At 47.0% G+C, this 23,304-nt stretch overlaps 1 protein-coding gene across 3 annotated transcripts in view; it reads left to right on the top strand.

The window, feature by feature from the left end:
- EXOSC10 (exosome component 10) overlaps positions 1–22,916 on the top strand; it is a 24,037-nt gene extending 1,121 nt beyond the window's left edge. The window contains exons 2-25 of one of the 3 annotated variants that reach the window (XM_079986881.1): positions 1–11; positions 1,236–1,359; positions 2,028–2,132; positions 2,295–2,463; positions 2,719–2,830; positions 3,420–3,495; positions 3,662–3,772; positions 5,178–5,321; positions 6,856–7,046; positions 8,096–8,252; positions 9,398–9,546; positions 10,652–10,702; positions 11,425–11,536; positions 12,396–12,446; positions 13,487–13,565; positions 14,385–14,506; positions 15,472–15,567; positions 17,305–17,379; positions 18,269–18,356; positions 18,747–18,817; positions 20,935–21,106; positions 22,022–22,077; positions 22,389–22,465; positions 22,682–22,916. The exon at positions 1–11 is cut by the window's left edge and continues 126 nt beyond it. In XM_079986881.1, the coding sequence (XP_079843007.1) occupies positions 1–11; positions 1,236–1,359; positions 2,028–2,132; positions 2,295–2,463; positions 2,719–2,830; positions 3,420–3,495; positions 3,662–3,772; positions 5,178–5,321; positions 6,856–7,046; positions 8,096–8,252; positions 9,398–9,546; positions 10,652–10,702; positions 11,425–11,536; positions 12,396–12,446; positions 13,487–13,565; positions 14,385–14,506; positions 15,472–15,567; positions 17,305–17,379; positions 18,269–18,356; positions 18,747–18,817; positions 20,935–21,106; positions 22,022–22,077; positions 22,389–22,465; positions 22,682–22,712 (2,430 nt within the window). In that variant the 3' untranslated portion in view covers positions 22,713–22,916. Of the gene's footprint in view, positions 12–1,235; positions 1,360–2,027; positions 2,133–2,294; positions 2,464–2,718; positions 2,831–3,419; positions 3,496–3,661; positions 3,773–5,177; positions 5,322–6,855; positions 7,047–8,095; positions 8,253–9,397; positions 9,547–10,651; positions 10,703–11,424; positions 11,537–12,395; positions 12,447–13,486; positions 13,566–14,384; positions 14,507–15,471; positions 15,568–17,304; positions 17,380–18,268; positions 18,357–18,743; positions 18,818–20,934; positions 21,107–22,021; positions 22,078–22,388; positions 22,466–22,681 lie in introns of all 3 variants that reach the window. The other 2 variants (XM_079986880.1, XM_079986879.1) reach the window with 2 other exon arrangements.
- The last annotated feature ends 388 nt before the right edge of the window (positions 22,917–23,304 follow it).

Genomic DNA, 23,304 nt, shown 5'->3' with positions numbered 1-23,304 from the left:
TTGCTGCACTGGTGAGTGTTGCTGCTCTCTTGCAGGCTTGTTGTGATGCCAAGATTGACTTTTTTTTTTTAAGCTGGGGCACTTTTCACATTGCTTTTGCCCCGTGTGCCCAAGATGTGAACCACACTGAGATCTATGGGTGTAGGGTGCTATACAAATTTAATTAATAATAATAATAATGAACTCCCCATCAGTCTTGTTTTGTCAGGAATTGGTTGGGTCTGGAAGAGGAGATCCAGGAAAGCTCAGGGTTGGGCCAACAGGAGGACGATCCCAGGGGCTGCCATTGTGAGTGAAGACCCTGAGCAGTGGTGACACAGGCAGTGGGGGAGGGAGCTGTTCCCTCGCTGATGCCCTCCCCCAAGTGAGTGCTGCTTGTCCCTCCCAATAACCCCATCAGCTCCTCCCCCTGGGGGGGAGGAGGTTCCTGGGAATAAGTGAGTTCCTGCACAGTTGGAGACCGAAGGTGGGTTAGGAGACCAGCCAAGGGAGAGGCAGCTGCTGGAGACACCACCACTGTATCTTAGGTCTAGCAGGAGCCAGAAAAGGCAGCAGCAGGGACAGATCTTGCACCACAGCTTTCTCAAACTGCCAGATGGCGTAAGGTAAGGGTGGGAGGAGCCCCAGGTCACTTCAGCTTAGCAATTCGGAGGGCAGCTTAGCATTTCAGAGGTGAAAGGAAATTGGCATCAAGTAAAGCTGGATAGGGACGTGGGTGGCGCTGTGGGTTAAACCACAGAGCCTAGGACTTGCCGATCAGAAGGTCGGCGGTTCGAATCCCCACGACAGGATGAGCTCCCATTGCTCGGTCCCTGCTTCTGCCTACCTAGCAGTTCGAAAGCACGTCAAAGTGCAAGTAGATAAATAGGCAGGAAGGTAAACAGCGTTTCCGTGCGCTGCTCTGGTTTGCCAGAAGCGGCTTAGTCCTGCTGGCCACATGACCCGGAAGCTGTACACCGGCTCCTTGGCCAATAAAGCGAGATGAGCGCTGCAACCCCAGAGTCTGCCATGACTGGACCTAATGGTCAGGGGTACCTTTACCTTTACCTAAAGCTGGACAGGCAATTAGTATGACCTATGGAGCCAAGAGGGGCTGATGTACCAAAGTGCTTGTATCAATAGAGATCGTAGGACTAAGATTGCAGGTTCTGGTCACAGCTTGGTTTTGGGGAGCCAAAACACGCTGCTAAGGATTGTGTGACACACTCCAACACCCTGTTTTTTTCTCTTCCCAGCATGAGCAGAGTGATGCAGTACCATGGCTGCTGCAGCCACCTCCGGGACCGGAACAAGGTCACGGAACTGGAAGACAAGTTTGACCTGCTGGTCGATGCCAATGATGCCATCCTAGAAAGAGTGGTGAGCATCGTCGGGCCTTGTGCACTGCTTCTCACTCCCCACCCCTGAACACCTAGGTGTTGCCGCTCCATGAGGATCCCATGTTGGGTGTGCTAATAATAATAATAATAATAATAATAATAATAATAGTACCCCACCCATCTGACTGGGTTGCCCCAGTCACTCTGGGCAGCTTTCAGCAAATATAAAAGCATAATAAGATATCATAAATTAAAAACTGCCCTAAACAGGGCTGCTTTCAGATGTCTTCTAAAACTCAGATAGTTGATCTGGTAGGAGGGTGTTCCACAGGGCGGGTGCCACTACCGAGAAGGCCCTCCGCCTGCTTCCCTGTAACTTCACTTCTTGGAGTGAGAGAACTCAGTGTCCGGACTCAATGATGGGGGTGGAGACACTCCTTCAGGTATCAAGGGCCGAGGCAGTTTAGGGCTTTAAAAGTCAGCAACAACACTTTGAATTGTGCTCAGGAACGTGCTGGGAGTCAGTGTAGATACTTCAGGACCAGTGTTATATGGTCCTGGTGGCTGATCCCAGTCACCAGTCTTGTTGCTGCATTCTGGATTAGTTGTAGTTTCCGAGTCACTTTCATAGGTAGCCCCAGGTCCTTCCCCCAAAATTGCATCCTCCGCCTGCCACCCCTGGTCTCACACTGTGACCTGCAATTTCAGGGCATGCTATTGGATGAAGCAGCAGGTGTCAACAAGAACCAGCAGCCTATCCTCCCCTCGGGCTTGCAGCCTCCTAAGACCATTGTCTCCAGCTGGAACCGCAAGGTGAGACGCTTCCATTCTTCCTTTGTCCTTTAAGGGGTTCTTTCTCTTTAAGCCTGGGGTGGGGGAACCTGTGGCCGTCCAGACGGTGTCAGAATACATTTCCCATCAGCCCCCACCACAACGGTCAGGGCTGAAGGGGGTTGTCTGATTTTTCTCTTCCAGCAGACTGGGGAAGCCAACAAGCGAACGAAGTCAGAAACCTTCCGCCTGCTGCACGCCAAGAACATCGTCCGCCCTCAGTTCAAGTTCCGTGAGAAGGTGGACAACTCCAACACCCCCTTTGTCCCAAAGCTCTTTGTCAAGCCCAATGCTCTGAAGCCACTGCCAGAAGGTAAGGGCATGCCATCTCCAAGGCAAGGCTGGTAGAGACTCCCTTCCTAAAACCCTGGAGAGCTGCTGTCAGTCAGTGTAGAAAACACTGAGGAAGATGGACAAAAGGTCCCTAGCAGCTTGCTATGTTCCTATGCTCAGAGTGCAAAGGTTATTATTGCAGAGGGAAAGCAGCAGGCTGCCAATTAAAAAATAAATAAATCCTAGAAAGTAGATTCATCACCTCTTAACCCTTTTGTTCTCTCTGGACATCCAGTGCTCTCGAAAACCAGGCGGGAACGGAAGGAACGCCCGGAGGATTTGGATGTGCCGGCTGCCTTGGCCGACTTCCTGTATCAGCAGAGGACCCAGCAGACTGAGCAGGACATGTAAGAGAGCGATTGGTCAAGCAGGTCGGGGCCTTTCAGTTTCCCTGAGTTTGACAGGTGGCCGGAGGCGGGGGCAGGCACCCACTTGTCAAAATGCCTGGCGGCACGAGCAGCACAAAGCTTCGCAGGACCCAGGGATCAGCTTGATTGTGCAGGCTCCCACACCCTGTATTGGCCCAACCATGTCCTTCGTTGGCTACTAGCCAAGAAGGTTACATTCTCCCACCTCTGTCCAAAGCAATATGCCTTTGAATGCCAGTTATTGGGAATCGCAGGTGAGGAGAGAACTGCTGTTGCGCTTAAGTCCTGCTCTTAAGCTTTGGGGCATCTGTCTGGCCACTGCGAGAACAGGAGACAGGACTAGACAGGCCCCCTTTGGCCTGATCCAGTTTTGGGGCTCTTCCTGAGTTCTTATGTACCTGCTCCCACACCTGTGATGCCATGTTTGACATCAGGTATACAGCAGGTGTGTGTAGTTTGTCCTTAAATGGCCTGGCAGGCCTAACTATCTCCCTAGGCAATTGATTCTGCATCTGGAGCTTGCTCAGAGCTCTCTGATTTTCCCTTCTCCTTCCTCTCATCCTAAAAGGTTTGCTCACCCTTACCAGTACGAACTAGCACATTTTTCACCACCAGCTGAACTTCTTGAAAAGCCACAAGTCCAGGTAAGCTAGCTAGCTTCTTTCTTTCTTTCTTTCTTCCTTCCTTCCTTCCTTCCTTCCTTCCTTCCTTTCTCAAATAATGTTTCATTGAGTAGATCACACACAAAGTTAAAGCCTTCTGGCTTCGTGCCTGCCGAGCCATAATGCCTTGCTGTTTCTCCCCTCCCAGATGTTCAGGCCCCTGGAGGAGACACCCTGCCACTTCATCTCCACCTTGGACGAGCTGGTGGAGTTGAACGAGAAGCTGGTGGGCTGCAAAGAGTTCGCCCTGGACTTGGAGGTAAAAATTTGTCCTGGTTTTTTAGTTTTGTGTCCTGCAGCAAAACTTTTGCAATGGGCCAAGAAGATCCAGGTGTGAAGTGCTCATAGCTTGGGTGTGAAAACTAGAGGTTTCACATTCAGCTTGGTAAAAGGTAAAGGGACCCCTGACCATTAGGTCCAGTCGCAAACAACTCTGGGGTTGCGGTGCTCATCTCGCTTTATTGGCCGAGGGAGCCGGCGTACAGCTTCCGGGTCATGTGGCCAGCATGACTAAGCCGCTTCTGGTGAACCAGAGCAGCACACGGAAACGCCGTTTACCTTCCCTCCGGAGCAGTACCTATTTATCTACTTGCACTTTGACGTGCTTTCGAACTGCTAGGTTGGCAGGAGCAGGGACCAAGGAACGGGAGCTCACCCCATCGCGGAGATTCGAACCGCTGACCTTCTGATCGGCAAGTCCTAGGCTCTGTGGTTTAACCCACAGCGCCACCCGCGTCCCAACACTCAGCTTGGATCTTCTGTTAATTCTACAATCTTTCAAATCGTTAATTTGATTCATGCATCTGACAGAGTGCAACAGTGGTCCTATATGAGCCCAGGAAGCTGCTTTTTATACAAAACCAGACAATCGGGTCCATCTAGCTTGGTATTGTCTACACTGACTGACAGCTGCCCTCCTGGCTTTCAGGCAAGGAGTCTCTCCCAGCCCTACCTAGAGAAGCTGCTGGGTAATTTATTTATTTCATTAAAAAAAAATACACCACTGGATTGTAAAAAAACAAAAACAAGCCATTTACAAAGGCAATAAAACAATGACATAATCAGTAAAAGCAGTAAAAATAACTATTAAACATTCAAAAAATTAAAATCAGCCGTAAACTAAAAAACTGATTAAAACACACATCAACATTCTGCATGCCTGGGTAAAGGTAAAGCGACCCCTGACCATTAGGTCCAGTTGTGACCAACTCTGGGGTTGCGGCACTCATCTTGCTTTATTGGCCGAGGGAGCCGGCATACAGCTTCCGCATCATGTGGCCAGCATGACTAAGCTGCTTCTGGCGAACCAGAGCAGCGCACGGAAACGGCGTTGACCTTCCCACCGGATCGGTACCTATTTATCTACTTGCACTTTGACATGCTTTTGAACTGCTTTCAAGCAGGGACCGAGCAACGGGAGCTCACCCTGCTGTGGGGATTTGAACAGCCGACCTTCTGATCGGCAAGTCCTAGGCTCTGTGGTTTAACCCACAGCGTCACCCCTGCATGCCTGGGTAGGCTTGTCTAAACAAAAAATGTTTTTAGCAGGCTCTGAAAACAGTTCTTCCAGTTACCCACCCAGGGAAGGCGAGCTGTTGCGTTTGCTGTGAATTGATGGACCCCTTTCCTTTATTTCTCTCCCTCTCTCATCCTGCCCTCCACAGCACCATTCCTACCGGAGTTTCCTGGGCTTGACATGCCTTATGCAGATTTCCACCCGGACAGAAGATTTCATCATCGACACGTTGGAGCTGCGTAGTGACTTGTACATCTTGAACGAGACCTTCACAGACCCTGCAGTGGTCAAGGTGAAAGGCCTTTTCTTTCTTTTTACAAATGGCAGCAGGGTCAGGTTTGGGTTTGCCCTTCGCCCCACTCTTCCAGTCAAGCTTAAAACAACAAGCCGATGCAAATAAAATCTAGCAGGGTTGTCCAGGTGCTTCTTCTTAGGACAGATTCCTCAGTCTGAGGAACTGAGCCTGGAGGAGCAGCCAGGCTCCTCTTGGTTCCTCAAGTCACCTGGCCAGGCTGGACCGATGAGCTGCTGTGCCCTGTTTGGCCATTTGCATTAACTGCTCTGTAGAGCAGCGGACACCAAGCCAGTAAGCCTAAGGATGGACAGGCTGTGGCCCTCCAGATGTTCTGGGGCTCCCAGCTCTTGTGTCCAGGGACAACAGTAACTGTAGAAACACCGGGGGGAAAGGGGAGCCTTGCAAAAGGTTGTGAACTGCCCCAGGGGTGTGGGAATTCAAGTGCTTAGGGTGGAGTTTCTCCCTGTTTTTGGACTACAGTCCCCATTATCCCTGACCACTGGCCCTGCTAGCTATCGATGGTGGGAGTTGTTGTTTTTAAGTTGTTATTTATACTTTTCAAGTTTATACATTTCATTAGTTTTACAATCAATTTAACATTTCAAAGTTTGATTTCCTTCCTCCTCTTTCTGCGGTTCCTTACATTTATTTTTTCATATCTTCTGTATGTCTAAATTAACTTAATTTGCTCATTTATTCATTTTCTTTAAATACATACTCTTATAAAACTGCAGGTTATTACAATAATCCTGCCAATGTTTTTATCTGTTTGCAATTTATCTGTAAGTATTCAATGAACCATTTCCATTCTTTTTATAAAAAGATTGTTATCTTGATTTCTTATTCTTCTGGTAAGTTTTGCCATATCTGCATATTCCATAAGCCTTTGTATCCATTCTTCCTTTGCTGGTACTTCTGCTTCTTTCCACTTTTGAGGGAGTAGCATTTTTGCTGCTGTAAATAAATAAATTTCTATACAATTTAGTTAGGTCTGTCCCTATAATTCCCCCCCCCCCCAAAAAAAAGCTTCTGGGTTTGTTTGTTTTTAATAATAATAATAATAATAATATATTTCTACTCCGCCCATCTGGCTGGACTTCCCCAGCCACTCTGGGTGGCTTCCAACAAAATATTAAAGTACAGTTATTTTGAACATCCTTTTCAATTCATTATATATCATTTCCCAGTAAGCTTAAACCAGGCATAGGCAAACTTGAGCCTCCAGATGTTTTGGGACTAAAGCTCCCATCATTCCTAGCTAACAGGACCAGTGGTCAGGGATGATGGGAGTTGTAGTCCCAAAACATCTGGAGGGCCGAGTTTGCCTATGCCTGGCTTAAAACCTTACTACAAGATCACCAGGGATGATGAGAGTTGTAGTCCAAAAACAGCCGAAGACCCAAGTTTCGGAAACCCTGGCCTAGGCAGTGCCAACCTGGAATGACCAGAAGGATACATACACGGGTGGGTGGGAAAATAGGGGACCTTCTTGACATTCCCCCCGCTATTTATGGCTCTTTATGCTTCGCAGGTCCTGCACGGGGCCGACTCAGACGTGGAGTGGCTCCAGCGAGACTTCGGCCTCTACTTGGTGAATGTCTTCGACACCCACCAGGCGGCTCGGCTCCTCAATCTCGGCCGGCACTCCCTGGACCACTTGCTCAAACTCTACTGCAAGGTGGATGCCAACAAACAGTACCAGCTGGCGGACTGGAGGATACGGTATGGAGGTGTGGGGGTAGATTTGGGATGTTCCAATCGCATCTTCAGGTTATACCAATGTGAGTCTGTCCAACAAGCTTCCATCCGCCCTGGTCTCCCAGAACCAGAAGAGGCATGAAGTGGGAGGGGCAACGATAGGCACGCAGGCACAGTTTTTGATTGCTTGGGGGAAACCCTAGAGAGGAGAAGACATAGATGGCTGTAGGGAGGTGGGGACCTTTAGTCTTGGCAAGTGATCCATTAGGGAAGACCTGCCGGGGATGAGCGGCTGTCCTCATTAGGCCTGATACTCCACCAAGTTTGTGCAGGTCCTGTTCTTCTTCTATTATTATTATTATTATTATTATTATTATTATTATTATTATATTTTATTTATACTTTTCAAGTTTATACATTTTTAGTTTTACAATCAATTTAACATTTCAAAATTTGACTTCCTTCCCCCTCTTTCTGCAGTTCCTTAAATTTATTTTTTAACGCCTTCTGCATATCGCAAGTTCATTTAACTTGCTCATTTAATTATCTACTGTAAATGTATACTCTTTTAAAACTGCAGGTTATAACTCTAATCCTGCTAATGTTGTTATCTGTTTACAATATATCTGTAAATATTCAGTAAACCATTTCCATTCTTTTATTAAAAAGTTTGTTATCTCGATTTCTTATTCTTCCAGTAAGTTTCACCTTTTTCTGCAGATTCCATAAGCTTTTATATCTATTCTTCCTTTACTGGGACTTCTGCTTCTTTCCACTTTGGGGCAAGTAGCATTCTTGCTGCTGTAGTAGCATACATAAATAAATTTCTATACAATTTAGCTAGTTCTGTCCCTGTAATTCCTAAATGAAAAGCTTCTGGGGTTTTTTAAATAAAAGTTATTTTGAACATCCTTTTCAATTCATTATATATCATTTCCCAAGGAAATGAAATGTGCGGGTCCCATTCTTTCTAATAAAGAGTTAACTCTGCTTTGTGTGATTTACTGCTGGCTCCCTCCTGACCACCACACCCGAGATTCCCCGTAATCCATGTTTCTCTGTCTCTCCTCTAGACCCCTCCCAGAAGAGATGCTCAATTACGCCCGCGACGACACACATTACTTGCTGTACATCTATGACCGAGTCAGGGAGGAGCTTTGGGAGAAGGCCAATGAGCAGCCTACTCAGCTCCAAGTTGTGTGGCAGCGGAGCAAGGACATCTGCTTGAAGGTGAGCTCCCTGTGTTGGGCAGAGGCATGCAAGGGAAGGAGGAGCGCACACATACACACACACACACACCCCTCCACCCCCAGATAGGAAAATGCAGCACACTAGACAAGAGTTTCTAAAAGCATGGGGAAAATGCAGAGAATGGTTCACAAAACAGTGCCCTAAAATACATACCTGGGCTTGTTTCGATTAAGGTCTGCTGGAGACTTTGTGGATATTTAAGTTATAATTAGAAAAATCTTAATAATTATTCATAAAGGAAACAGTATACAAGAAGTAAATAAGGAGGACAGATACAGGATAAAGGAAGTCTTTTATTTGGTTGTTTGTATTGTTGTATGTTATGCTCATTGTATGTTATGTTCACATTTAATGAGGGTGGTTTTCTGTATTGGGGGGTGGGGGCAGTGGCGTAGCGTGGGGGGTGCAGGGGGGGCCGGCCGCACCAGGCACAACATCTGGGGGGCGCGCGCTCGCCGCCTCCGGAGTTGCCGAAGAGCCTCGGGCGCAGGCTGTAGCAGAGCCCCATGTCTCGCGGAACCGACGAGCTGTGCGCGCGTCCGGGCTGAAGGCGTCCGGCAGGCAGCGGCTCTCAGGGCTCGCCGTGGTCCCCGCGCGTCAGGGCCGCGGAGGGCGCGCCAGGCAGCCCCTCCTCACAGCCCCGTCGTTGCTGCTGCAGCTGCTGGGCCATGTTGCATTTTCCTCGCCTCTCTGCCCTCCTCCTCCGGGCAAGTGGCGTCGTTTGGGCGGCAGCGCCAGCGGCAACTCACCTCAGATCACCTGACACGGACCCGCTGCCGCCGCCGTGGCTACCTTACCGTAAATACCCCAGCCCAGGCAGCAGCAAGAAGAAGCTGGCAGCGGCGGCAGGTTAGGGGTTAGGGGCGCAAATTACTTGCCTTGCCCCGGGTGCTGACAACCCACGCTACGCCGCTGGGTGGGGGGTTTATGTTATGTTGTAAATAAAATTCCAGTAAAAAAAGAAAGGAAATGCAGCATGGAAGGCTTTGAGCGGGTGCTGGGAAACTAGAGCTGGACTCCCACCCGCGCCAGGCAGCTGTGGGTCAGGGATCCCCCCTACCAGCAGCAGCACACAAGTCCTTACAGGTCGCTCATGCCGCTTCCACCTGCCTCTTCTCCCTTAGAAATACGTCAAGCCCATCTTCACTGAAGACTCGTACCTGGAGCTCTACCGGAAGCAGAAGAAGCACCTCAACAGCCAGCAGCTGGCGGCCTTCCGGCTCCTCTTTGCCTGGAGGGACAAGATGGGGCGGCAGGAAGATGAGAGCACAGGGTGAGCTCTTTTACAAGGGACTGCTGGAGCGGACTATAGGACCCAGTGTGGTGTGGTTAGAGTGTCTGACTAGGATCTGGGAGAGACACGGGTTCTGGTCCCCACTTGGCCCTGGAGCTATCACTGGGTGTGACCTTGACCCAGTCACTTCCTCACTCAATCCAGCCTACCTCTCAGGGCCATCGTTGGGATTAAATGAGTGGTGAGCCGTCCACTTGGCCTCCTTGGGGGAGAAACGGTGGGTATAAATGCTATAAATAAAAGGGGAGCTGTTAGAATTGGGATGGAACAGAGCCCTTGCTTGGCAAAGGAATCCTTTCAAAGCTGCTTGTACTATTGAGCCTCTTGAACTTGCTGATCATAAGGTTGGCAATTTGAATCCGTGCAACGGTGGTGAGCTCCCGTTGCTCTGTCCCAGCTCCTGCCAACCTAGCAGTTCGAAAGCACGCCAGTGCAAGTAGATAAATAGGGACCTCTGCGGGAGGAAGGTAAAAGGTGTTTCCGTGCACTCTGGTTTCCGTCACGGTGTCCCGTTGCACCAGAAGTGGTTTAGTCCTGCTGGCCACATGACCCAGAAAGATGTTTGTGGACAAACACCGGCTCCCTCGGCCTGAAAGCGATATGAGCGTCGCAATCTCATAGTTGCCTTTGACTGGACTTGGGGCCCTTTACCTTTTACCTTTACCAGCAGTGGAGAACTGGATCTGGCCACCCATTATTATTTCACCCACCCATCCCTTCCTCCGCAGGGCACGTTTCACAGGTGGGCAGAGTCGTAGTAGGATTTGAGGTTTCTATCTGTCCCCTACAGGCTTGTTTCCCTTCCTATTCCTCTCTAAAAGGGGAAGGAGAAAGAGAGTTAAAGCTAGTAATATATTTGGCAGGTCTCTTTACAAGACTGATCTCATTGTATAGCGAAAGTAGTGGCATTTAACATTTAGTTCGTAATTGATTCATTGGAGGTTTTCCAACAGAGGTTGGATGGCCATCTGCCTGTGATTCTCTAGCTGTGATGCTAGCATTGCGGGGGGGTTGGACTCGATTACCTTGGGGGTCCCCTTCCAAATCTATGATTCTACCATTCATTTCTCTCCTTGTCCCGCAGGTACGTGCTGCCGAACCATATGCTGCTCAAGATAGCGGAGGAGCTGCCCAAGTGAGTGTGCCTTTTGCTTTGCAAGGGGAAGAACGGGTGTTTATTTGCAGCAGCAGCAACGAAAAAACACGCATGTGCTGCCAACACTTGAGAAAAAATATATATCATGGCCACGAACAGAATAAACTCCCCAAAGCCAAATGACATCCCCATTAAACAAATGCACGGAACACATCGCTAATCAGTAGATCCAATTAATAGTATTTAAAACATTAGCTGGGTCACCTCTTTGGGGAAAGCATGGGGTGAACAGGTGAATTTTGAAATCAGGCGCCCAAATAGTAATTTTCCTTTCCCCCAAACTGGCAGGTTTTCCATGAGAAAATTCGATCAGAAGCTAGGAAGGAAAAATGTTCATCCTATCAGAATTCTTTCTGCTTTCCCTCTTCATCCTCTCCCAACCTTTACATCTCTGTTGAGGATAGGCATCGCAAACACCCCTGAGGCTTTTCTTCCTTCTTCTCCTGTGATTGGTCTGTGGCTCCATCATTCTGTGCCCCACCCACATTTCATTAATGACCAGCTCTGGGACAGGAAGTGGCTAAGATCATCCTGGTCCTATAGCATCTCAGGGTCAACACCCTGTTGTTGTTGTTGCTGTAGTTGTTACATTACAGGGGGTTGGACCTGATGACCCTTTTTGTCCCTTCCAGATGCTATGATTTTTATCGGCTAGCATTTTATCTTTTTTTAAATGTCCTGCTCCTTTTGTTGATTTGCAGGGAGCCACAGGGCATCATCGCCTGCTGCAACCCAGTTCCTCCCCTCGTTCGCCAGCAGATCAATGAAATGCACCTCTTCATCCAGCAGGCCAGAGAGATGCCACTGTTGAAGGTATGAGGGGACAGTTTTAAGTACAGGACAGCTGTGTTTCAAAGCAACTGAACAGGTTCAATCCCTGGCATCTCTATGGAGTTGGAAGAAGAAGAAGAAGAAGAAGAAGAAGAAGAAGAAGAAGAAGAAGAAGAATTCTATTATTTATACCCCACCCATCTGGCTAGGTTTCCCCAGCCATTCTGGGTGACTTATAGCACATAAATTGTAAAACATTAGACATTAAAAATTTCCCAATACAGGGTTGCTTTCAGATGTCTTCTAAAAGTCAGATAGTTGTTTATTTCCTTGACATCTGATGGGAGGGCGTTCCACAGGGCGGGTGCCACTACCGAGAAGGCCCTCTGCCTGGTTCTCTGTGACCACTTCTCGCAGCGAGGGAACTGCCAGAAGGCCCTCGGAGCTGAACCTCAGTGTCTGGGCTGAACGATGGGGGTGGAGATGCTCCTTCAGGAGAGACTCCTGTCTCTGAATTCTTGGAGAGCTGCTGCCAGTCAGTATAGACAATTCTGAAGTAGGTGGGCCAACAGCCTGACTTGATAAAAGGAAGCTTCCCCTGTTCCTAGGATCATACCAACTCTCTTCCCTAAAATCACACTGCTCTTATGCCAAGTTAGCACCAGTTATGCAATAAGAATAAAATTATGCACTGTCTGTCAGCCTTCTAGCATATGTTTTCTTGAGCAGTTAAATTTTTTATGGGCATTCCTTGACTGCTGATATCATTGCTGTTCAGCCTGTGACTGGGAAGTAGACTTGGAGGTGTCAGGGTGGAGTGTTTGTGTGTGTGTGTGTGCAAGAGATCTTTAATGTGGTCTTAATTTTATCCTTATAATTATCTCTCCTTGCCCACTCTTAGTCTGAAATTGCAGTTGGAGTGAAAAAGAGAGGACCTCTTCGAAACACAGAGGTAAGCTTCTTTCTGATGCCAATCTTGCATTTGTTTTACTTTTTCATGTACCAAATTTACATTCCACTTGACTGGAGTGAGACATCTGAGCGGCTTATAGGGAAATATTAAAACTATTGATAGAAAAACAGCTTGAAATAATTTAACCTGAAATGTAAGAGATTGAGACACATTGATGTGTGTGTATTTGGATAGACTTGCCTAAACAAAAATGTTTTAAGCAGGGGACTAAAAAGAGTGCAGCAACAGCTCCTGCCTGGTGTCAGTAGGCAGGGAGTTCCAAAGTTCAGATTCAGCCACACTAAAAGGTCAGATAATAATAATAATAATAATAATAATAATTTATTATTTGTACCCCGCCATCTGGCCACTCTGGGCGGCTTCCAAAAGAATATTAAAATACAATAACCTATTAAACATTAAAAGCTTCCCTAAACAGAGCTGCCTTCAGATGCCTTCTAAAAGTCTGGTAGTTGTTTTTCTCTTTGATATCTGGTGGGAGGGCGTTCCACAGGGCGGGTGCCACTACCGAGAAGGCCCTCTGCCTGGTTCCCTGTAACTTGGCTTCTTGCAGTGAGGGAACCACCGGAAGGCCCTCGGTGCTGGACCTCAGTGTCCGGGTAGAACGATGGGGGTGGAGACGCTCCTTCAGGTGTACTGGACAGAGGCCGTTTAGGGCTTCAGAGGTCAGCACCAACACTTAGTTTATGTGACATCTGCAGATCAATGCAGCTGGGTGGGCACATAGTGGGTACGGCGATCCTGCAAGTACTGCTTGCAAGAGGTTAAAGGCTTTACCTGCCAACAGTAAGTAAATAAATAAAAAGTTTAAGGGTTCTGGGTGTTGTAGCTTTGCATGCAGAAAGTCACATGTTCAATCTCCAGCTAGGTCTGAAAGCCTGGAGAGTTTCTGCCAGTCAGTGTAGGTAAACCTGAGGGAGAGGGGCCAATGGTTTGACCTGATATCAAGCAGTTCCCTATGTGACCAGCCCTTCCTTCAGAATCACGAGGGCTAGGATATCTTTAATTTCCTTTGGCAGAAGCCGGAGAATCATTTGTTTGGACCTCACGACAGCTCGCACGTGCCTCAGGACGAGAAGCCGAACCACTTGGATCCAGGTGGGTCTGGAAAGAGGGGTGAAGGGGGACCCCCACCCCCCCACCCCTGTAGCTGGTTCACTTTGTTGGCAGGCTCCCACGATTCCGTGGGGGAAGTCATGACAGTTTAAATCGGTCTAGCACAGCCTTAAATGTATAGTGCAGACGGGCCCTATATAACCGTGTGGGTCTATGAGTCTGTCAACCTAAGTTGCCTCAGGGGAGTGTTAAAAAGTAAGGAAAGGAGAACCATGCGCCCATCACGAAGTTCGTTTGAGGATTAAAATGTAATAAGTAAATGTTAGTCTTTGTTTAAAAAATGTTTATTTATATTTTTCAAGTTTATACATTTCATTAGTTTTACAATCAATTTAACATTTCAAAGTTTGACTTCCTCACCCCTCTTTCTGCAATTCCTTACATTAATTTTTTTAATAACTTCTGCATATCCAAATTAACTTAATTTACTCATTTATTCATCTTCTTTAAATATATACTCTTATGAAACTGCAGGTTATTACAGTAATCCTGCCAACGTTTTTATCGGTTTGCAATTTATCTGTAAGTATTCAATGAACCATTTCCATTCTTTTTATTAAAATGTTTGTTATCTTGATTTCTTAGTCTTCCGGTAAGTTTCACCATTTCTGCATATTTCATAAGTTTTTGTATCCATTTTTCCTTTACTGGGACATCTGCTTCTTTCCACTTTGGGGCAAGTAGCACTCTTGCTGCTGCTGCTGTAGTAGCATGCATAAATAAATTTCTATGCAATTTAAAGTAAATGGTAGTCTTAATCCCTTGTGCTTTTGTTTCCTTCCCCCGCCTCTTGTCATTCAGCACCTGGGCTGAGCCGGGAGCAGGCGCGTCTCTTTTCAGAAGCAGAGGAGGAGACGGAAAGGTCGGACGAGTTGCCAAGTCTGTCCTGCCTCCTGCTGAGAGCCAGCATTGACATCTTTAATGTAGGTTAGGTTTCTGAGAACAGGGCAGGGGACCAAATGAGCTAGAACAGGGATAGGGAACAGTATTCAGCTGTTGGCCCACAATCCTGGTCTTTTCCCCAGCCACTTGGGAGCGGGGACACAATCCCTGTCTTTTCCCTACCCTGCCCCACTGAATGGGGCAAGATCCTTGTCTCCGCCCATGTTTGACACCTAGCTTGGGTTGCCCACCTATTAGTCGCCTGACCTCACAACAGATTAAAAAGCAAGTACAGTCGTACCTTGGCTGTCAAATGGAATCCGTTCTGGAAGTCCGTTCCACTTCCAAAACATTTGGAAACCAAGGCGTGGCTTCCGATTGGCTGCAGGAGCTTCCTGCACACGATTGGAAGCCGCAGAAGCCGCGTCGGACGTTCGGCTTCCAAAGAACATCCACAAACCAGAACACTCACTTCCGAGTTTTGAGTCACAAGGCAAGGCGTTCGGGATCCAAAGTACTAAAGTCTCTAGGTTACAGTGGAACCTTGGTTCTCGAACAGCTTAGTTGACAAATCAGCTTAGTTGACAAACCCAGAAGTAAGTGTTGCGGTTTCCAAACGTTTTTCGGAAGCTGAACATCGAACTTGACTTTCACTTGAGTGCGGGAAGCTCCTGCAGCCAATTGGAAGCTGCGCCTTGGTTTTCGAACGGTTTCAGGAGTCGAACAGACTTCCGGAACGGATTAAGTTCAAGAACCAAGGTTCCACTGTATTTATTAATAAAAGCAACAGTGGATCAAAATGCTATAAACAACCAGCCAAACCAGAAGTACAATTCAGCATCTGTTTGCTTCTACTTACCATTCTTTTAAAGCACAAGGGAGGGGGGCGGCAGGGGGGAACCTCTTGATATTTAAAATGCAATCTTAACCCATTCAGGGGATTTCCAGACAGGCCTCTCCAGTTCTGTACTTAGTCCCACTAATCTATATTTCTGCCTTCCCAAAGGAGACAGAAGCAAGTGAGGAAGAGGACGAGAGTTTGACAGTCACCCAACGGAAAGCCCGCCAGATCATGGAATCCTTCGAAAACCCATTCCGAATGGTAAAAAGTCCTTGTTTTCCTACCCAGTGGTTTGGCTCGTATGTAACACTTACAACCATGGTTTGCTTAACAACTGTGAGCTAACCACAGATGATCAAGCAAACCACAACTCATTTATTCCAAAGTCTGTTCTGTCTTCCAGCTTCTTGTTCCCTGTGCCTTTGTATTTTGGGGTGCGATGGCCAAACAAACCATGGTTGATAAAGGGTACTGGGTTCACACATAATGACAAGCTATAATTAAGACAAGCCAAGGTTGGTAAAGACAGCAACAAACCATGTCTTCAGATCATAGTTTGCTAACATTCGAACAAGCCATTAGGCAGGGTTTGCACCACACTAAACCCTGGCTTAGTAAACCATAGCTTAGCACTATGTGTGAACCTAGCCAGTGTTAATAAGCAAATGACAATTCCCATCATCTCTAACTTATTGGCTATGCATATTTTAATCATAATGTTTTCCTGCTATTCTGCTTGTAGGGAGAAGGAAAACGTTTCCAAGTTGTAAAAAAAAATAAACCCAGAGATTTTTCATGTTGCCCTTCTTTCTCTCTTTATGTCTTGGCAACGTGATTATATATGTAAACAGATATATTGCTTGTTAATGCAGTGTCTGAATTGCACATACTCCACAGCTGGGAAGCTGTTGCTTCTAGGGGACTTTGTGAGTCCCCCCACTCCTTGGGAGTTGCAGAATTCATACTGCAAGATAGATTCCTGCTGCATGAATCCTGTCGGGAAGTGAAGTGGTCCCTTGGAATTCTGATTTCTTTTAACTAACATGCGGTGCACCCCACTTTTAATCCAGGATTGGTTCTCTCAAACAGCTTACAATTGCGAGTGGGCCCTGGTTAGTCAAGATCAGAAGTGGGGAATCTGGCCAAGGCAGCAGGCAGGCTGTGGCCCTCCAGACCTCTCTGTGCGGCCCTCTGGCCCCTCCCCAAGCCACACCCCTTCACTGTTCCTGCTCCAAACCCTCCTTGAATGCTTTTGCCTGGCTGGAATATGTCTTTGAAATCTTACCTGTCTGGACAGAGGATAAAGAGGGCTGTATGTGTGAGACAGGCAGGCGGAGAGAGCCAGAGAAGAAACTAGCTAGTTAGGCAAAGGCAAAATTAACATTAATTGCTCTGCTTGCTTTTGCCACCTGGCCCCCGGAAGGTTACTCGGAAGGGAAATGTGATTCTCGGGCTGAAGAGGGTTCCCCAGCCCTAATCTAGATATTAGGGGATATCTATATACCTACGGGACCACCTCTCCTGGTATGCCCCACGGAGGACCTTAAGGTCCATAAATAGCAACAGCCTAGAGGTCCCGGGCACTAAGAAAGTTAGATTAGCCTCAACCAGAGCCAGGGCCTTTTCAACTCTGCCTCCGGCCTGGTGGAACACTCTGTCTCATGAGACCAGGGCCCAGCGGGATCTGATTTCTTTCCACAGGGCCTGTAAGACAGAGTTGTTCCACCTGGCCTTTGGCTTAGAATCAGTTTGATTCCCTCCCCCTCTTTCTTTCTCCTTTCTCCTCCTGTGAAGAGGCTGCATCCTAATGTTTTAATGTTGTATTTTAATCTTGTTTTTTAAATTGTATTTTAATCAGCTTGTTTTTATTATTGGTTGTCAGCTGCCCTGAGCCGGGTCTTGGCTGGGGAGGGCGGGGTATAAATAATTTGTTATTATTATTATTATTATTATTATTATTATTATTATTCCCATGGTCATGTTTTTCCTTCCCTCCAGTATTTGCCAGCGGACCAGAACCCCGCTCATATCTCCCAGTTGGCAAAGTTTGACCCATCATCAAAAATCTATGAGGTAAGAACGGTTATTTAACAAAACTGCCCCCTGCTCTGGTTATAAGCCGGAGTTGTCATTGGCCTTTGGGCTGTGGTCCCCTCCAATCCTGCTGCCTGATCCCGTTAACTGGAGAACAACAGGAGCGTGGGTGGCAATCTGCCTCACATCACATCTGACCATTGCTTCATCTAGCTCATTGCTATCAACACTGACAGGTAGCGGCTCCCCAGAGTTTCAGATGTTCCGTCTCCCTACCATACCTGGATCTGCCAGGGATCGAACCTGAGACCTTTTGCACACAGTGCAGGTTCCTCGACCACTGTGCTACTGCCTACACCCTCCCTGGAGATTGGGCTGGCTCGGCCACATGCTCCAGAACACGGTGTAACATTGGCAGAGCTGCAATTTTTGTGTGTGTTTCTTTTTTTTTTTTAAATGATATTTTATTAGTTTTTTTTAACAAAAAAAGAGTTACAGGACAATGAACAAAAAACACAAAAATACAAAAATACAAAAATTTAACAGAAAAAGAAAAAAGAAAAATCCCTCTTTTTAATTTCTCACCGTTCTTAACTTGTTTTCCTGACTTCCTCACACCTCCCTTTTTTGTATTCCATTTAAAAATTGGTTCAGCAAATTCATACCCTCTTGATTTATCCTTAATTATTTTCCTCACATATTATAGCTTCAAATTTTCGTCTAGTATCAATCCATTCTTACATATTCTTATTTTACCTTATTACTAGAACCACTTCATTTCATTTCAACGTCATCAACATTCAAACATTTTACAATGTTTCTGTAAATAAATTTTAAATTTCTTCCAATCTTCTTCCACCAACTCTTCTCCCTGGTCTCGGATTCTGCCAGTCATTTCCGAATTTTTGTGTGTGTTTCCTCCTCCCAGATCAGTAATCGGTGGAAGCTCCTCAGCCAGGCCCAGCTTCAAGCAGGGACAAAGAAAGAATCTGCTAAGAAGAAGATCCAGCAGACAGGTGTGAGGCTGGCCTGTTTGTTTTTGTTTTGTTTTTATTATATTTTTATTAAAGATTTCTTCGTTTACAAAAAAATACATGCATCGTCTCTTTTTTTCAAGTTGCGTTTTCTACAGATCAAAGGTCTCTTTTTTTGAATAGCTTTAATTAAATTTGCCAAAATCTATACTACCGACATGGGCTGCCACACGTCCCGATTTTCCGGGACTTTTCAGTGATTACGAGGGCTGAATACTGGCTACATCAGGGAAATCCTGGATGTATGGCAACCCTAGGCTTGGGTGTCCTGGATTCTCAAAGCTCTGATTGACCACAATGCATTGCTAGTTGTGTGCCAGCATGGCAGTCCTTGTGCTAACTTTGCCCTTTCCATCCTTCCCCCACCAGCGGCTCATGAAGTCCCCAAGAAGGAAAGCAAAGGCAAAGTGGAAAATGCAGTCTCTGTCCGACAGCTGGTTGCGGTAAGTGGGGTCCCCCAACCCAGCATCTACGACTAAACGTTTGCAGATCTAGGGCCCATCTTTTAGCCCACTGGTAGGCAAACTAAGGCCCGGGGGCCAAATCTGGCCCAATCGCCTTCTAAATCCGGCCTGCAGACGGTCCGGGAATCAGTGTGTTTTTACATGAGTAGAATGTGTCCTTTTATTTAAAATGCATCTCTGGGTTATTTGTGGGGCATAGGAATTCCCCCCCCCCCATATAGTCCGGCCCCCCCACAAGGTCTGAGGGACAGTGGACTGGCCTCCTGCTGAAAAAACTTGCTGACCTTTGTTTTAGCCCAAACATACATTTGGGGACCCACCCCCATCCACACTCATCTGTAAAAATAATATCCCAATTTTTAAAAACCTCAGTGTCAATTTGCATGTAAAATATTATAGCTGAGGACCAGTGATCTAGATCTAGATTTGGGGGGCCCTGCCTCCTTGGCTCCATAAACCCATCCACAGTGCGTCCTACCCTATAAAAAGCATAATTCAGAATAGTGGTTATCTACAGCCATACTACCCTGAACACACCCAGTCTTGTCTGATCTCAGAAGCTAAGCAGGATCAGGCCTGGTTAGTACTTGGATGGGAGACAGCTCAGGAATACTGGGTGCCATAGCCTTAAAAATATGGATTTGTCATGGCTTTTGGCCATTGGTGATGATAAACAACCCACCAAGGTAGACAATCCAAGGAAGTTTAAAACAGTAACACTTAATTTTACACTCATTCAAAATCCCATTAAAACTATTTACATTCTTTACATGGAGAATTTCTAGCAGCATACACATTTGTTTTGTGTTTATTTACTCCATCTTCTTTGCCACGTTTCCCCCAAGGGAGGCTGTAGGTTACTGGTTCGCTAACTTTTTTCTCTGGGGCACACTTTCAGAATAAAAAATTGTTCGTTCAGTAATGTATTTCTTTATTGATAAATAAAAAAAATCACAGCCGGGATTGTCCTCAGTATCATTGATGCTCTTGTTCTAATTTTGAAAAGATATCTATCCATATTCTGAAATTATTATTTTTTTAAAATTGATTACTATACAGTTCCGTGAGGCTCTTCGTATAGCGTTTTTTTCGTCTTGCGAAGCAAGCCCATTGACAGCTTAGCGGATTAGCGCTATTAGCGGTTTAGCGGCTTTTAGCGATCAGCTGTTAAGCGGCTTAGCGGCTTAGGAAAAGGGGGGGGGGGGAACCTGCAGGAACTCGCAAGACATTTTCGTCTTGCGAAGCAACCCCATAGGGAAATTCGTTTTGCGAAGTGCCTCCAAAACGGAAAACCCTTTCGTCTAGCGGGTTTTCCGTCTTGCGAGGCGTTTGTCTTGCGGGGCACCACTGTACTATATACTATGCTATACTGGTATACATGTTTAAATGTTTCCTTGATTGTCCCTGCATCTTATCTTCCCAACTCTCTTGCCATCTTCTCCTGCCAAACCCTTTGAGAACCACTGCTCTAGGTGGTGTACATGATTCTCCTTCTCCTCCCCATTTTATCCTCAGAACAACCCTGCTAAGTAGGCTAGGCTGAGGGATAGCGACTGGCCCAAGGTCGCTCGCATGAGCCCTTTGAACTGAGCCTGGAAACAAACTGGAAGCCAGTGCGGCTGCTTTAGAGCAGGGGTTATATGTGACCCAAAGGGAACCCCAGCCAGTAATCCAGCCGCTGCTTTTATCTGTATTGTGGTTTAACAGTTATTAGACTGTTGGATTATATGACCTGGGAGATCAGGGTTCGAATCCCGACTCAGCCATGAAGCTCACTGGGTGATAGCCCTAAATAACCCAGGCCTTGAATACCTGAACGGCCGTCTCCTTCCCTATAGACCCTCTTGGGTGCTGAGATCAAACGAGGGGGCCCCTTGGTAGTTTCCCTGACCTTGGGGGTGCCAGGAGGTAGCCTGGATGAGGTCATTCTCTGTGGAGTACAGGTGCAGCCCCACCTGGAAAAAATGTCGGGGTTTAACCTGGGACCTTCTGCATACAAAGCATATGTTCCTCTGCTGAGCTGCAGCCCTTCCCTGCCCTCTTCTTCCAGGCTATGTTTTGAAACTCCTTCCTTCCACCTTCCTTTGGTTTTACAGCAGGAACAAGCAGGCCACAAGCGGGAGAGAGTGGAAAGCGATCCGGGTACCGAGACCCCCCGGGCCGAGAAGAAGAAGCCCAAAGTTTCCTCGCAGCCGGAAGAGCCAGAGGCCACTCCAAAGCCCTTCACCCCCTTTGATTACAGCAAATCCGACCTCAAAGTGTTTGCCGGTGAGGCTCCTGTCGGCCCCCGTGAGCTCAAGAGGCTGGACTCAGGATCCACTAGGGCTCTCCTTATGTAATAGTCACGTGTGGGGAAGGTGCCTAACTCAGTGGTCCCAGGTTAGATCCCCAATGGACTCTCCAGCTACGGCTGGGAGAGATAGAAATGCCAGAGGGCTGCTGCCAGTCAGTGTAGACAGTACTGAGCTGGATGGACCAACGGTCTGTGTATAGCAGTTTCCTAACCTTTTTATCACCAACATTATTATTTATTTTATTGCTATTACTACTGCCGTTTAGTTTTGTTTACGCCCTCTGCTTTGTTTCGACGCCAAGGCAAAATAAGACGCTGCCTAGTTCCTTTTTTTTTTTTTTTTTTTTTAGGGACGCGGGTGGCGCTGTGTGTTAAACCACAGAGCCTCGGACTTGCTGATCAGAAGGTCGGCGGTTCGAATCCCTGCGACAGGGTGAGCTCCCGTTGCTCGGTCCCTGCTCCTGCCAACCTAGCAGTTCGAAAGCACGTCAAAGTGCAAGTAGATAAATAGGTACCGCTCCGGCAGGAAGGCAAACGGCGTTTCCGTGTGGTGCTCTGGCTCGCCAGAAGCGGCTTAGTCATGCTGGCCACATGACCCGGAAGCTGTATGCCAGCTCCCTCGGCCAATAAAGCGAGATGAGCGCCGCAACCCCAGAGTCGGACATGACTAGACTTAATGGTCAGGGGTCCCTTTACCTAGTTCCTTTTTTAGACGTCTTGGCTGTTTGAATTCTTCCACTGCATGTCTGTTTTACAGCCGGTGCTTTTTATTCGTGCCTAAACTTTGCTGGTCTTGACGGCTCTTGAAATGATCTATTCTCTGCAAGAGCGATCTCCCTTGCTAAGATTTGCTTTCTACCCCCATCTTTCTCCCTCTCTCTCTTTCTCAGGAAGCAGCAGGCCTAAACCCTCAACACAGTTTGATCCCTCCAAGCAAGCTGGCAAGGTAAGGTTGTTTTCTGCACACAGGAATTTTGATAAATCTCTTGAGGCAGGGGAGCCCATGAATATCAGCTGCTGGAAAACACAGGAGGGGAAGAGTGTTCAGGCCCTGGTTCTGGGCTTCCCTTGGGGGCATCGTGAGAATAGGATGCTCGACTAGATGGGCCAGTGGGGTAGTGGTTAGAGTCCGGACCAGCTTTCAAATCTCCACTTGACCATAAAGCTCACTGGGTGACCTTGGGCCAAGAACTGCTGTTTTGACATGACTACCTTCTTTCCGCCTTTTTCTCTCTCAAAAATAAAAACCAAACATAGAAGTTTCCCGGAGCCGGCAAAGTCCAGCAACCAGCCGGAACGAAAAGCATGTCGTACATGGCTGGGAAATCCAACAGGTATGTCCGGACAGTTGTTTGCTAGAACGTTCGAGCTGCCTTGCAAATAGGACTTTAAAGCTTTCTAGTCCTCAACATTGTTTGTTCGGGGGACGGGACGCTTTTTCCCAAGTACATTCTGCATCAAGAGAGCAATTAAGCTTCAGCTGATGGTTGGAACGTCCCCGGCTAAACTTTATTCTGAAATAAGAATTTATAATGCAATTCTCTTTGCAGAGGCTTCAGGCATAACTGGCCGAAAAGATAGTACGACTCCTGGAAGCTTTTGGAAGAAGCTGTGGAATGCAGAGTTGGAATGGCTTTTAAACGAAAGGGGATGCCGTTTGCCACTGCCGTTTTTTGTACGGATACCTGCTGTTGCTCTTTTTTAAAAAATAAAAAAGATATATATTAATCTGCTTTTCTTTCCCCCACAAATGATGGAGGAAAGGGAGCATCTTAATAGATTCGAGCGGCTGTTTGTTTGTTTCTTCTCCCCCTTTCCTTCATTTGTTTAGAAAAGCCACATCCCGGTTCATGCAGCTCCGAGAGGCTCTCAAAGCATCTTTATATAAGATCCTCACAATTTAAAATTGCACATTTAAGTCTGGTAGAGCCAGAATTCACAGCTCACCTGATCGTCGTCCTGCCCCTTCCCGCTACTTAAGGAGAAATGATACTTGGTCCATCTAGCTCAGTACTGTCTGCACTGACAGGCAGCAGCTCTGCAGGATACCATTGGGGATCTCAGCTGCCTTAACTTGAGGTGACCACTGGTCCATCTAGCGCAGTATTGCCTATTATCATCATCATCATCATCTCACCTTTTCCCTAGTCCCAGACTCAAGGCAGTTTACACA

Source organism: Podarcis cretensis (genome assembly GCF_951804945.1).
Source record: "Podarcis cretensis genome assembly, chromosome: 8".
Lineage (NCBI taxonomy): Eukaryota > Metazoa > Chordata > Lepidosauria > Squamata > Lacertidae > Podarcis > Podarcis cretensis.
The sequence above is the reverse complement of the archived record's forward strand: the minus strand, read 5'-3'. Positions and strand labels throughout refer to the sequence as shown.